This window comes from Chironomus tepperi, unplaced genomic scaffold, assembly GCF_022539635.2.
Source record: "Chironomus tepperi strain 1889 unplaced genomic scaffold, CSIRO-AGI_Ctep_v1 contig_221, whole genome shotgun sequence".
In the NCBI taxonomy this organism is placed as follows: domain Eukaryota; kingdom Metazoa; phylum Arthropoda; class Insecta; order Diptera; family Chironomidae; genus Chironomus; species Chironomus tepperi.
The window spans coordinates 1-14,981 of record NW_027226343.1 but is presented as its reverse complement, the minus strand read 5'-3'; the positions used below and the strand labels follow the sequence as shown (position 1 = coordinate 14,981).

Below are 14,981 nucleotides of genomic sequence, written 5' to 3'. Positions count from 1 at the left end.
TCCTTGTGGATGATAAGACATTTTTTAAAAAACATTGAGACAACAACTCATCAAAAATTTAAATTTAACATTCATGCCATGTGTTTTTGATATTCATATTATCATGTCTATTCAGTCCTTATCCACTGCTGCATATCATATTGAATAAAAAATAAATCTCATTGAATAAAATATAAAATAAAAGGAGAAAAATGATCCCAAATCAACGTCAGCATGAAGGCACAAACAAACAATGGGCTCAGAATTCAAAAGAATATGCGATTGATGTTATTTTCTCATTCTTTTTAACAGCTATGGGGATGTCTTAAATTTCATCAAGATTAAGAAGAGAAGGATCTCTGTAGGATTTTTGTCTATCTCCTTTCAATCGACAACAAAACAAGAATTGAGGAAAATTTTCTTGATAATAAGAAATCTGAAGATTTGAGAAACTTTTTCCTTTCTGTCTGTTGTCAGCAGAAGAAAACAATCAATTTGAGCAGCAATTGAAGAGACAAAAGTCGTTAAATTTTATTTTTAAATTCAATTTTCCCGCACTTTTCTTTGTTTACAAAAATTGAAATTCTTGAAAACTCAGAAAAGCTTCTTGCTTTTCTAATCAATTTGTTCCAACTAAATGATCCAGTTGAACTCAATAAAGTCTGTCTCACAACTTACACAGCATAAAAATGTAAAATTATGCCAAATAGAGACAAAATGTTCACATTTTAATGTAAACAAATCAATTTATACTTTTAAATGTAAAATTATTCAATTTAAAGCACTCTGGAATCTACTTAAATGAATTAAAAGCAAATAACAATTCAAGAAGCATTGACACATGATAAGTATGAGATGATGATACCAAAGAAACAAAGAGTATTGTATTAACCCACAAAAAGTTTATTCTCTTTTCTCTAGAAATCGTTAATGCTTCTCATTTCTATTTTTAGATCAGGCAAAGCCAAGCCGATTTACTGCGTACTAATGTTTATCATTATCATCGAGTATATAAATTGAGATTGACGACTTACTCGATTTCTGTTTTTGTTGTCTTGTGATTTTCTTTTGAATTCTAAATATCTTTGTGCTGTTGGGTATTAGAATGCTTGCTGAGATGCTGGTTGAGCATTGAAAGTTTTTGAAAATTTTAAAGAATTTTTAAAGCATTAAAAATTTTTATGTTCAATTTAACGACCTTTAAAAATTTGAATTCGTTTTAAACCGTACAATTGTTTCAGAATTGAAATGAAAACCATACAACAGCTTTGAAAATTTATGTAAATTTAAGAACATTATAAATGTTTCAAAAATTGAATGTTTAAAAACCCTCTCAAATGTTTTCAAATTCAAACAAATTCTCTTAAGTCAAAACCATTCAAATGTTTCAAAATTCAGTCAATTAACCAAGTAATAAATGCTTTAAATCCTTCGCATTTGAAGAACTAAATTTCCTGTTAATTTCTCAACAAATTTGCCAAATTGTCCAATAAAAAAATTAACCATCCATTCAACCAAACATCAGCATGACAGTCAGCAATTAGTTCTATTACAAAATGTCCCCATAAAAAGCAAACCAGCACGAATGAGAAATTGACATAATACAAAAATTGAAATCTGGGGAGCAAGAAAATGACAAATTTTCTTCTTTTAAAAATTACAGAAAAAGGACACAAAACTCACTCCAGTCAACATCCTTTTTGTCTGTCCGCATGATACGAAAAAAAGATCTATGACATTTTATATTTTTCATCTTAACTTTGATGTTTTATTAAATTAGAGAGACTAATAAAAAAAATGTATAAAATATGATTTAATCTAAAAACAAAAATATTCATGTCCTTATGATAATAGAGAACTTAACAGCGATGCTTAATACAAACAAAGCTGAACTGTATTTTCATTGTTATGTACAAAAATAAATGGTAAATATATTAAAAATAGACAGAGAGCTTCATTCACAATGAAAAATATTTCACAAATCCCGTCGTGCAACATTCTCATTCTTCTCAAAAGACATCCATGAAGTTATTAGCTCGATACACGTGAAATTGATTTATTTTTATAAAATATATAAAGGTATAATATGCTCATCGCATGAATTTCATGTGATTCAATCGATTTGAATGAAATATTGGATTGTAATTTTGTTGCTGTAAAGGCGTTGATGTTACAAAGTTAGCATCACGTTGTTGTAAATGGCTTAATATGTTTGGTAGTTGATTAAATTTTATCCTTACAATGTCGGGCATCAAGTCATTCTCATTATATCTAATGGGTTGATGCAATTTACCCATTGATGTGGAACTAAATAAAATTCCACCGCCTTGTTCCTGTGTTAAAACAACGACTCGTGTACCATCATTATAGTTTATTTCAAATGTACCATCTGATAATAGAGCAGCATGTCCGATGTTTGGAATGACTGTCTTTTGTTGATAGACAGGATGATGTGGTGTAATTGGTGATTCTGGATATCTGTTGTGTATTGATGGCGATGGAGTTTGATCGACTGAAAATGATGGCATTGTGATTTTTGGTGTACGTAATGGCGTCTGTGAACTGGATATGTAATTATTGTATGTATTATTGTTTAACTGAATCTCCTTAAGTTTCTCTGTCTGTTCGGCTGGTCGTCGTCCAATGATGACAGGAAAGCATGGATTCTCAAGTGACGTAAGTGACAAAATCTGTTCAATTTTTACACAATGCTCATAACATTTCTCAGCATGCTGTAAAATATTGTTGCTCTCGTGCAATGAACTGCCGTTAAACTCACATGAATTGCCATTCTTTTTCGTGACTGTTCCGCCTTTATAAAGAATCATTTCAAAATCCTCGAGAGATTCCATCAATTGACATTTACCATGTTCACTATAAAATGTTACTTTTGGTGTCTTTGCACGTACCATCTGTATGAAACGATGTGCATACATGTACTTTTTCCAGTGCTTTTCGGGTAGATTTTCATAGCTATAAATATGATCAGCACCATCGACTGGAATATCAGGTGGATTATCCTTCATGCGTATACCTCTACCTTTATTTGGTTGATACATGATAATTCGTAAGCCATCCTGTGATATTCTAAATACATCCATAACACGTTCCTCTTTTGATTTTTGTTTTACAAATTCCAACACAACTTCACATTTTGGATCTTCCAGTATATTTAACACAACATTCTTCATCTTATGTCTTGTTGGCTGTAATCTTATTGAGTTTAATGGAGGCACTTCCATTTTTCTATTTGAAAGTAATGGCATTGATGAATGTGATTGAATTGATGCACTTGGATATGATGGCTTACTAATGTTAATACTACTCATACAGCGATACATGGATGCTGATCCAATTATTTGCTGACTTTGTTGTTGCTGCTCAACAGGATTATTTAATATTTCCATTGATCTAGATCTTAAGCTCTTTGACGATGACGAAAATGTGGCAATTCCACTGTCCATACTATTACTATTAAAACTATTAATATTCTTCACCAGAAATGGATGTGTAACAACTTGATGTAATTCAATTCGCTTCGATTGGTCCTTACAAAGTAATCGATTAATTAAATCTTTAGCTTCAGTGGATATATGATTGGGAATGTTATAATTGCCAATGACCACTTGCGTCAATGTTGATTTTACGCCATTCATATCGAATGGTGGTCGGCCAACAAGTAGAGTATATAGTAAACATCCTAAGCTCCAATTATCTGTCTTTAGTCCATGTGATGATCTTAGTGCAACTTCAGGCGATATATAATTAGGCGTACCACATAATGTTGTATGTTTATTCTCATGATATTGTGATAATTGTGTCGCAAGACCGAAATCAGATATTCTAACTTGCATGTTGACAGTCAACAAGAGATTTGACATCGAAATGTCTCGATGCATTATGTTGTTTGACTGTAAATAAATTAGTCCATTGACAACTTGTGTGATGATGTTAGCTGCATCATATTCATTTAACGACGTTTGTTGTTCACTCATGTATTTATGAAGTGTTCCATTATGTGCTAGTTCCAGTACAATATACACATAATTATTATCCTCAAAAAATGTGTAAAGTTCAAGGATTGATGGATGTTTTAGACGTGAATGAATGCCAACTTCTTGTCTCACGCGATCTGTCATGTTGTACTCTTGCATTAGCTTTTTATCGATCTATATTTAATGGGATAATTACATTATAAATTAGTTTACTGGATGTGATGGAATTTCTTTCACAATTTTTTGTTTATTTACCATTTTTATTGCGACATCATGGTTGCTTAATCTATATCTTGCTTTGTATACAGTCGCAAAACCACCTGAACCGAGAACTTGAGAGATTTCATAGTCCTAAAATATTTAATTGAATTATTTGTTTTTATTCGGCAATTTTTTGTAAACAACGAAATTGTTTTGCATATTTCAGCAATTTTTACCTCGATTCTCTCACTAAATTCAATCATTTTGAATGCTGACGACAGTAATTTTTAACTCAGAACATTTATTTTATATCAAAATATATGAATCACTTGTAAATTTAATTAAATTCTTATGTTATAAACAAATAGGTAGTTTATTTTTAAATGTTTGTTTGTATTTGTGAGTTTATTGTTGTAAATGTGTTTGTGTATTTAACGGTTAAAAAGGAATCTAAATTTTCAAATTATAACCGTTAAAATCAACGCGTTGCTTCAAACTTTTGTCATTTAATATTCGATACTGTTGATAATGTAATTAAATATAACATAACATGTGAATGTATACATAGTTCCCTAAGTCCTTTAACATTCACCGTAATTTAATTTAGAATGAAAAATAAATGAGTTGAGAATTTCATATTAACGCGCGCGCATTTTGTACGTGAAAATAAAGTTTCGCACATGTTGACAGCTTTTTCACAATTAATTAATATAACTATGAAGCTTTCCAGAATTTATATATAAACATTAAACATTTACACTCCAGAAACTTTCAATATAAATTTACAGAAATATCATTAATTTAATTTTACTCATAAATTTTATGCGGTTACGGAAATGTTTCGGCAAATATTTGATTTATTTTAAAAGCATGTGACTGGATATATGTGAGCGTGTGTATATGCGTCTACATCATAAAATCAGATTTTTGGTTTTCTCAGAATTAATTAAAATAATTGAAAATGTCTGCATCCGACGAGAGAAAAATATATTAATCTATACACGCTTGACTTTTAGATTTAAAAAGAATATTAAGCAGGTAGAGGTAGCATAAATAACAAATTTTTTGCTTTAACAATCCTCAATCATTTAAGGTACAATATATGCATAATTTCTCAAGCATAAAGAATGTGAGCTGGTGTTCTTGACATAATAAATGATTTCTACGGATGCTAAGGCAATTGGTCTTCGGGAAGAAAAGCTGCATAATCATGACTTTCTGAATTGTTGTGAAAAAGTTTCTGAAAAATTACTTTAAGCAAATTTTTGAGATTTAAAAACTGGTTCAAAGAATGGTTTTTGATGTTTGAACTTCATATGACCGTTAAAATTGAACTTAAGTTTGAATTTTAAATGATTTTTCCATTTTGAACTTCAAATGACCGTTAAAATTGAACTTAAGTTTGAATTAAAAGACTGTTCAATTTTGAGCTTCAAATGACCGTTAAAAGTATTATAACAATGAATTTTGAGCTTTAATTATGAATCTCTCAAGAACGTTAAATCTGAAGCTTCAAATGACTTTATTGCAAGCCTAACTTTTCCAGTGAATATTCATTCAATCTAAATACATAATTTAACCGTAAACTCAATTAAAATTCCTCCAATATAACAAGCAATTTATTAAATTTATACGGTCACCTTTTAATTCTGTTATTCAGAACGGACTCACCTCATTAAAAGTGGACAAAGAAAAATAAAGAAAAAATTTTTGTCTATAAAGGCGTTATATATTCCCTGTAAATAAGAAGCCTTACGAGGCACAATAGCAGTCGACAAACGACGACAACGATTCTAATAGTGGAACAGGTGTAATTAATTAAGCTACGCTGTGCTGAAAATGAAGTGATGGGGAAATCACGTTTAATGACTTTTGAGCGTTTTGAGGGTGACACTTTTATTCAAAATGACTTCGTGATAATTTTTTTTCCTTACTTTATTCACTTGATATATACTTTTTATCATTATATATCTCTCATTGATTATTTCTCATTTTATTGCTAGATAGGGGAACAATTTTTCGGTATAAATTTAAGCTCTTGCAAACTTACAGACTTTAAAGAATGAATTTTTATGCGTTTTTTATTATAAAATTTTATTTTTTTGCGGGTTATTCATCCCATCTGTTTGTTTGTTTGTGGATTCATTTGGGAAAAATGAAAAATTCTCATAAATTTAAAGATTTTCATTCTGTGATATTTTGATATGATAACTTGGATGGGGGAAAAATTGTGAAAAGAATTGAATTGAACAGGAATGCTGAGTTTGCTAGATAGAAAATTAAATTTTAGATTTCAAATTCTAATCCACGTGTTTTCTCCACTTCAAAAAGTTTTTCAATAATTTCTAGCTTAATAAAGATGTAAAGTGTTCGATTTAAGCTTTGACTGTTAATAAACGATGGCAAGAGAAGTTCAAAAGCCTTATCAAGGAAATGTCTTTAGAATTTTGACGAAATATTTGAATTTTTGTTAAAATATAACCTGAAAATTCAGAATTAATTACGTTTCATCATGTAATAAGCCTTTATGCCAATAAATTCAAAACATATGCCTCATTAATTTTTATGGAATTTCCATTCACCTCATAAGCAATATTTTTTGTCAATAAAATTCCTTTCATGAAAGCCAAAAAATTTTTTAATTAAAAAATCACATTGAACTGAAATGACGCATTATTTGCCTATATCATGAGAGCAGATTGCCATTTTTATGTCTTCGTTGATTTCTCCCTTGTTAAAAATCTCGCAAGGTGAAAAATTAAAAGAGCAAAAAAGATGGAAATTAACAAAAGAAGCAAAAAAATCAAAATGAAAGTGTAACATTTTATGTGAATATAAATTGGAAGTGAAATTCCGTTGGGAGAGGAAGCATTCAGTCAATTGTATATATTCTCATAAGTGAGGGAGTCGAGTGAATGAGTTTTTTGAGAATTGTCAAGATGTTACGAATTGAAGAGGGGTTCAAATAAGAACAGGGGATGCAGAATAAGTTAGATAAAGTATAAGATTGAGATTGATGATGTAATTACATTCGATGATTAAAAGAACTTTCACAATGTCTGTGAAATTTATTTACTTTTTTCGTACATCTTTCATGTAAGTTCTTCTTCACCCATATGTAATTTATGGACCCCCTTTAGAATTATTGATGTATGAAAAGTTTTTCATCTCAACGCCACTCGTATATCGCACATGAGTAGAATTATATAATGTGAAATCAAATCGAATTTTGATTGTATAGCGAATATATTTTTTCATTATGAAAAACTATCGATCGGATGTTCTTTAAGCATTAAAATTCAGAACAAATTGTCAATATTTGCTAGAGTACAAACACGTTTTGAGAGCTTAAGGCATCAAAATGTTTAGTTTGGTATGAAATTAGATATGGTTTGCGTCGTTTCTTTTGTAAATTTAGGATTTAAGTCATTTTAGTTTGCGATCAAATACTGAATCTGACGTTAATTTATTAATAATCATAACAGCATTGAAAATGACATTTCTAAATTTTTGAAGTTCAAAATTAAAAACACGTGTTTTTCTCCACCTCAAAAAGTTTTTTCAAGATTACTTAATGATAATAAACAGATTGTTATTAATTTCATTATAAAGTACTAGTAAAAAGTGGCAAAAGTTAAAAACAAAACACATATCTGCTTATAAACATCATAATAAGGAAATTCTCATAAAAAACAGTAATTATCCTCATGAAACCAGCCGATGTATGAAATTAATCTCTTTTCCCTCAGCCACCAATTGTCATAGCTTAAAAACTCTCTCTTTTTATTGCTAATGAAGACAAAGTGAATACATAACCTCATTTACCTTTTTTGTTGGAATTGCACAAAAAAAGTGAGGTTATGCTTCCGATTGAGTACATAAATCACGACTCAGAGCGACAGAAGCATCATTTAAATATCTCTCCCGCATAATCTTGCCTCGTCCCTTGTGACATTAGTATTTAAACTTTTTTATGCTTATTCTCTTCTCTTTTTGCTGCTGCCAACAGTTTTCTGATCCCTTTTTTTCAGCATCTCCACTTAACCATAATACTTTTGATGGATTTTAAAGTTTCATCAAACAAAGTGGAATTAATTCTCTTTTTTTTCTTCGTCTTTTATGCCTAAATTAAAAAATATAAAATATGTAAAGGACATAAAAAAGAAGAAATTGTGAACTGGGTCAGATGAGAATGTCGCATATTAAAAATTATTCTGTGACATATTTTATTACAAGGAGCGCATCAATGTAAAGTGACACACCGTCCTCGACTCAAATTTCATTTCTTTTTAATGGACGGGCTTCTTCCTGCCTTCAAGCTCTATGTCATTTCTATAGAAAATATTATCTTTTACATGACATAAATAGAGGATTAATCTATTTTTTTATGTGACGAGCTGAGGATTTTTCAAATTCAAAATTTAACGGCTTTTTGAAATTTGAAAAAACCTCTCACAAAAAGCTTGATTTAAATGCAATATTTCAAAATCAGAAAAGCCGTTATAATCCTTTTAATCACCAATGCTAATCCCCTGTACTGTACATGTGTCAAATTACACAATAACCATATACATAACATGAACAATTCGAGATAAAGGTGTGAAATTCAGAAAATGACTACATAGGGAAAATGTAATTCATCCAGTGCTAGAATTAAATTTTTTGACATGTAATAAATTGCTTTAATGATGATGCATGGACAGGAAAAATGTTTCAGGTAACATTCGAGATGATTCATCATATATATGTGTGACATAAGATAAATTAAGGTAATACAGAACCGATGATGGTAAACAACGACTCTCCACCCCTTAATCATCAATGGATAATCTAATGAATTGTAGGTGTGTGTGCTATATAATTTAAAATTGTGAATGATATGCCCTTTGCATTTTGTAAGAAAATTTAAATAATTTTTCAATTTTCATGTTGTTTTTCCTACTCAATTTCATTCCATCTGTGCTTGTTTGCTTGTTTTTTGTGTTTGTTCAAGATTGGTCTTGTTATCATTTTCTTAAGTGATTTTGAATATGCAATTGGATTCAGTATTTCTTGTGGCTTTGCATTCGTTTGTGTGTTTTGGATTGCGAATTTTATGAATGAACTTCATTTTACTATATAATTGAAGTGGGGTTTCTGTTTAGAAAGCATTATGGAGAATAATGCTTATTCAGGTTAAAGTTGCATATTCAATTATTTTGTGGAATTTCTTTGAAATTAGTTAGAAATATGCAGGCTGAATTGGCTGAGTTACTGAATAAACTTAACTACTGCTAATAGTACATTGCTGAATTTCTGAATAAGCTTAGTTGCTAAGTTAAACTGTTGATTAAGCTGAGTTGCTGAATAGACTGAGTTCATAATTTAAATAAATTGTTAAATAAGCTGAGTTCATCACTAGACTAAATTGCTGAACAAGCTGAATTGATCTATAAGTTGAGTTCATAACCAAATTAAATTGCTGAATAAGTCAAATTGTCGAATAAGCTGAAAATACTGAATTCATAACTAAGCTAAATTGCTGAATAAGCTAAATTGTAGTGTAAGCTGAGCTGCTGAATATGTTAAATAAGCTGAAGATTGGGAAACTCAAGCGAAATTCCTAAATTGAATGCTCAATTCCTGAGTTATGTTATTATAACTCAAAAACAACCATTCCAATCCTCGACAAGTGAATTTATCATCCAAATCACCAATATATCTTGACTATATCTCATCTCATTCATAGAAAATAATGATTTCAATATCCAAATTTGCCAAAAAAGGATGTGGGAACAGCAAACATTCATATCAGTTTCAATCAATTCATAGTATTTTTTCTAGTTCAAGTTTCTCCTTAGTTGTTATTTCTCTCCTTTTTTTGCTGCATACATGAATACAAAAACATGTTTTTTTGACAATCTTTTCTAAGCTCTTGCATCCAAGAAGGACATATAAAACGCTTTGTCTGTTGCTGAATCGACAAAAGCAACAAATATGTATTAATACATGAATTTTCACTTAAGGTGGATATAAGAATGTATCACAATGAACTCATTGTAACCCTGGATGGAAAGATATTTGATTTTATGTGTCGTCTATGGATGGCTAAATCGGTTGTATTTATTCTCATTTGTTGCTTTTACTACATATTCCAGAAATTTTTAATTTATTAGTGCAAGTTGTGCAAGGTAGTCGAGTATGTAGGCTATAGGATAGGATTAGGATGTGATTTATTAGATATTCAAAATATGGAATTTCAGTTCCAGTTGTGAGACAGTTGTTGCAACATTTGTTCCTAATGACTAATTCGATGTAGACGAGAATTTATGTCAATTATTTATGAGCACATTAATATCCTTTATTGAATTATGAATGTTGTACTCACTCGAAATACCATAAACATCAATAATGGACAGTACGAGATTATTTATGACTTTTTTCCACGTCATTGTGAGGTGTTTATTGAGTTATCCATTTGATGACGTAAATATGTAATCGGGTCAACGACAAATTATTGGAAAATATTCAATTTAAATTCTTTTACATCACGACATCCAGCAGTCGATTCCAACCCCATTAATTTCTAATTCCTTTAGCTAAATCTAATCGACAAAACAAGGAACGCGATCGGGAAAATTGCGCTGTCACATTCCCACATGTTGCAAACTTTTAAACTTAACTTCCCCACTATCTCCAACTGTTCGAATTCCAATTTAACAAATTTTTTTATATATTTTTTTTGTATGAAGGCAGGCATGTATACTGTATATATATATTTCTACTTCAATGGCACAGCATAAACAACATGAAAAAATATTTATTGAAAATAAATTTCGATATTATTTCAATTTTTTCATATCTATTTGCAGTGAGCAAAAAATATGTTTTTTCATGTCCTAGTTTTGTGCTTCTTTTGACTGTGCCTTTTTTTCAGTTTTCAATTTCACTCTGTGAATCGTTTTTTTTTTGTTGTTTATCGCTGAAAAATAATGCATGAATGAAAATGAGGAAAAGTGTATATGACAGTAAAAAAATATAAAAATGGAGAGACGTAGAAACGGAGTAGAATGAGCTTTTTTTATAGCATTCTTTTATGCCATTGTAATATCTTTTAATGTGACAATAGAAAAACTATTGGCATTTTTTTCTTGTCATCATTGATGTCGCTTTACATTAAACGAGTGGAGAGTTACAATGAACTGGGAGTGATAACGCAAATTTTTGCATGAAAAATATTCAATAATAGGAGGGTGGAATTGAGTGTCATGGTGAGGAAATCAATAAAATTTGGAATTTAACAAGATTTGAAAATAAAATTGTTATAACGGACATTTTGAATTTGATAATTATCCTTTTAAGTGTGTCTCTGCTAAAAGTGCGGGAAAAAAATTTTGTTTTGTTATTTTTATTCTGAATTTTCAGACAAAACAGACGTGTTTCTTAAAATTGCTTGTTAAATAATTGAAAAAGACAATTATTAAACTTAATTTAGTGTCATAAAGTATGTAGCAACCTAACATTCTTAAAATCAGAAGGAATAAGTAAGTAAAACACATTTTAAAGCATCCAACATCAATTTTCCAAAGTTTTACCTACTTCTATTCCTAGAAAACCGCGTTCACACAAAGAGATGAGTAGGCTGTATCGTTATCATCATCATATGACAATAATTCTGCATTGCCATGAAACGTGCTTCTATTTTACGCATCAAGTAACCGGCATAATGGCGAGAAATGTTTACGATGCACAAGTAAAAGAAAAGCGAAAGCAGGAAAAATGTTCCTTTTCTGCTAAATATATTCCTTTATGGAAATGGTTTATTGCTTTCGCTGTAATATGGATCAAAGTATTTTCTTATGATACGAAAGAGAGTAAAATGAGGGGTTGTAGTATAAAGATATTAAGTAATGGAGTGAAAGTGCTGAAATAAGGTGCTGCATTATTGTATTCGAGGAAGAAAAAAAAATAAGAATCTCGATGATCAGTCAGCACAAAGGAAGAGAGAAATTTTCGTTGGGATTATTGCGCACTACAAGGCAAGGCGAGTGAAACGATAAAAAGAATAAAGGAGAAAGTTTCTCAAAGATTTTTATTTCTTTCTTTCTCCTTCTTCTTTTGTGTTAGAATAAAAAGAAGAAGTTTGAATTGGGCGACTTTTGGCTGACTTTCTGCTTGATATTTTATCTGACTTCAATTTATTTGAACATATTTCAAATAATTTTGATAAAATCAAAGTTCCAAGGCTGCCGTTAATTCCGTCGCGACCAAACAAAATGATTGAATGACATTTAGACGGACACAGCTGGAAACATAACTCTGGTGCTATTTTAAGAACAAACTCAATAGACAAAACAATATTTTTATACCTAGAAACAAAATTTTTCAGAATCACGTTGTCTAGGTTTCTAATCATTAAACTTTTATATTGAAATATTTGAGCTGTTGGTGTCGACAGTCAATTAATTAGATGAGAAATTGTTTCTATATTTGGAGTGCCATGGTTTTTTTGGGATTTAAAAAAGTTTATTTTGTTGTTTGAATGTTGCTTGACCTTAACTTATATCAAAATCCGAGCAACACAAACGAAGAAGGCTTCGCTACGGAGTTTTAAAGGCTCTGCTAAACCTCTTTTTATTAACACCAAATGGAAACTTCTCATTTTTGGCTATATGGTCGCCATATATTTGGCTAAACATCCGCCATATTTTTGTCATATGACTGCTTTATGCCCGCCATATTTTTGTCATATGGCTGCTTTATGTCCGCCATATTTTTGGCCATATAGCTGTCAAACATTTGGTGTTAATAAAAGAAGCATAGCAGATCCTTTAAAAACTCCGTGCCAGAGCATTCTCCATTTGTGTCGCCCGGGAAATGAACACCTCCCCCAATTATTCTACGTCAACTACAATCAAAAAGCTCAAAAAAAAATTGAACCTTAAATGCGCTTCAATAGTTCTCAATTTACAATACATTTTTATAAATTTTCGTACCATATTACCATCAACAATTGTGTATGTGTACTTGACCACATAAATCAAATCATAAAAATTCCATATAATGGTAAGAAAGTTCTTTTTTTATAGCATCTCACATCCACGATTCATTTTTTGTTGTTGAGCGCCTACCCTTACTTTCGTCGTACACAATGATTTCCCTGTATGAATAGAATACCCAACCGTTATTAGGTTAATTGTTGCGATAGAGTGAGAAGAAAAATTCTTTTTTTTTTATATATATATTGTGAAGATTTATTGAGGAAGTAGGAAAGAACTTTCCTACATGATTGTCTAATCAAATTTAATTTGTTGCTTTTGCCTTATTTTTTTTTATGATTCATTTTTATGATAAAAGAAAATCCATTAAAAATGTGAAATTATTTTGATTGATAATTCGTGCAAAGTATAATTGAATTATTAGATTTTGATTTTAATTAAATAATCATTTTCGTATGGCTGCATACTGAATATTTTTTTTTGTTTCAATTTGCTTTGTGGAAAGTTTTGTTTGTTGTCTGAAAATTTAGTATAATTAGTTTCTGGTTTGCACTGTAGAATGTCATTTAATTGATTTAGAAAATATTGTTTGATCATTTGTGTGGTTTGGGGTAGTTAAAGTGCACATTGAGTGATTTTTTTTTGAGATATGTAGAATTTAAGCATCATTTTGGATTGAGCATTTTTGTCATTAAATTGCGATTGCATTTCAAAAACTGATATGAATATGGAGAATTTTTATTGGATGTTATTAATATTCTGAGAATGAATCTGAATCTACCGATCTGGACTATACTTAAAATGAGGTCATGTTCTGGCTACTTTAAGCCTGACTTCTTTTTAAAAAAGTGGTAAATAGCATCATAATCTTGAATTTTGTAACAATTGTAGTTGAATAAAGTGTGTAATGAGTCGAAATGCATTTAGGGCACCAAATAAGGAGCAATGATTGCTCTAAAATCAGAAACTGACTCGGTTGCTGCTCGGATAATTCATTCAAAAAAGACAATAAAGTCAGTATTGCTTCATGAATGCAAAATTTTCTGCAAATTTATTACCATTTAATCGAGTCCTGAATAATTTTCATGGAAGTAATTAATTAAATGACAATTTTGCCAGAAGTACAAATCATTGCGCAGTACATTCAATAACTAGAGCTGTCGGAATTCACATTTTTAATAAATCTGTCAAAATTCTCTCTGATAATTTACAAAAGAAGCTTTTCGAATGAATTCTATTTATAAAAAAGATTGAATTTGATTGCTTCGAGCAAAATTTACAGAGATTGAGAAATTGAAATTGAAATTCTAGTAAATTCTTAATTGGTATTATGACAACATAATCATTTGTTTAGGAGTTTAGGAAAAGTATTCGATGAGGAAAAATGTCTCAAATTATGCTTATTGTTTGCAAACAAAACAGAATTTTGAATACTTTTAATGAACGCATATAGATTTTCGTGAAATGTTTCACAAAAGTTATTAAATTACTTCAAAAATATTTGATTTCAGGCAGACTAGGAAGATCGTTGTGAAATTGAAGATTGTATTGACTTAGGAATGTAAATTTGAAGAAATTTTGAAGAAATTGAGAGATTTTTGGATTCATTGATCAAGTCAGTCAATCAAGTCAGTTTCAAAGTGAACAGGCTGCAATGGGCTGTACCATAGCGATATCAAATCATATTCACGATTTTAAGCATCAATTTTCAAAAAAATGTCATTAATTCATTTATTTACCCGCAATTCCATACGCTTATGTTCCCATTTCAATTCCATCGCATATAAAACCATATCAAAATTAATTGAGAAAAGTTAACTGAAAATTA

At 30.1% G+C, this 14,981-nt stretch overlaps 1 protein-coding gene across 1 annotated transcript; it reads right to left on the bottom strand.

Annotated features, from left to right (window-relative positions):
- Positions 1-1,823: 1,823 nt before the first annotated feature.
- Positions 1,824-4,553, bottom strand: LOC139090874 (serine/threonine-protein kinase PLK4-like). The gene is made up of 3 exons (XM_070640730.1): positions 4,412-4,553; positions 4,230-4,325; positions 1,824-4,148 (listed from the first exon to the last, which is right to left on the bottom strand). Exons 1-3 carry the CDS (start codon positions 4,436-4,438, stop codon positions 2,070-2,072), a joined length of 2,202 nt encoding a protein of 733 aa, XP_070496831.1. The 5' UTR covers positions 4,439-4,553; the 3' UTR covers positions 1,824-2,069.
- Positions 4,554-14,981: the final 10,428 nt, after the last annotated feature.

Excerpts from the sequence above, each read along its gene's own strand:
- LOC139090874 (XM_070640730.1), bottom strand. The coding sequence starts at position 4,438 with ATGATTGAATTTAGTGAGAGAATCGAG. Across the intron at positions 4,326-4,411 it reads AATTTAGTGAGAGAATCGAG|GACTATGAAATCTCTCAAGT; the intron begins GTAAAAATTGCT and ends TAAATATTTTAG. Across the intron at positions 4,149-4,229 it reads ATGATGTCGCAATAAAAATG|ATCGATAAAAAGCTAATGCA; the intron begins GTAAATAAACAA and ends CATTAAATATAG.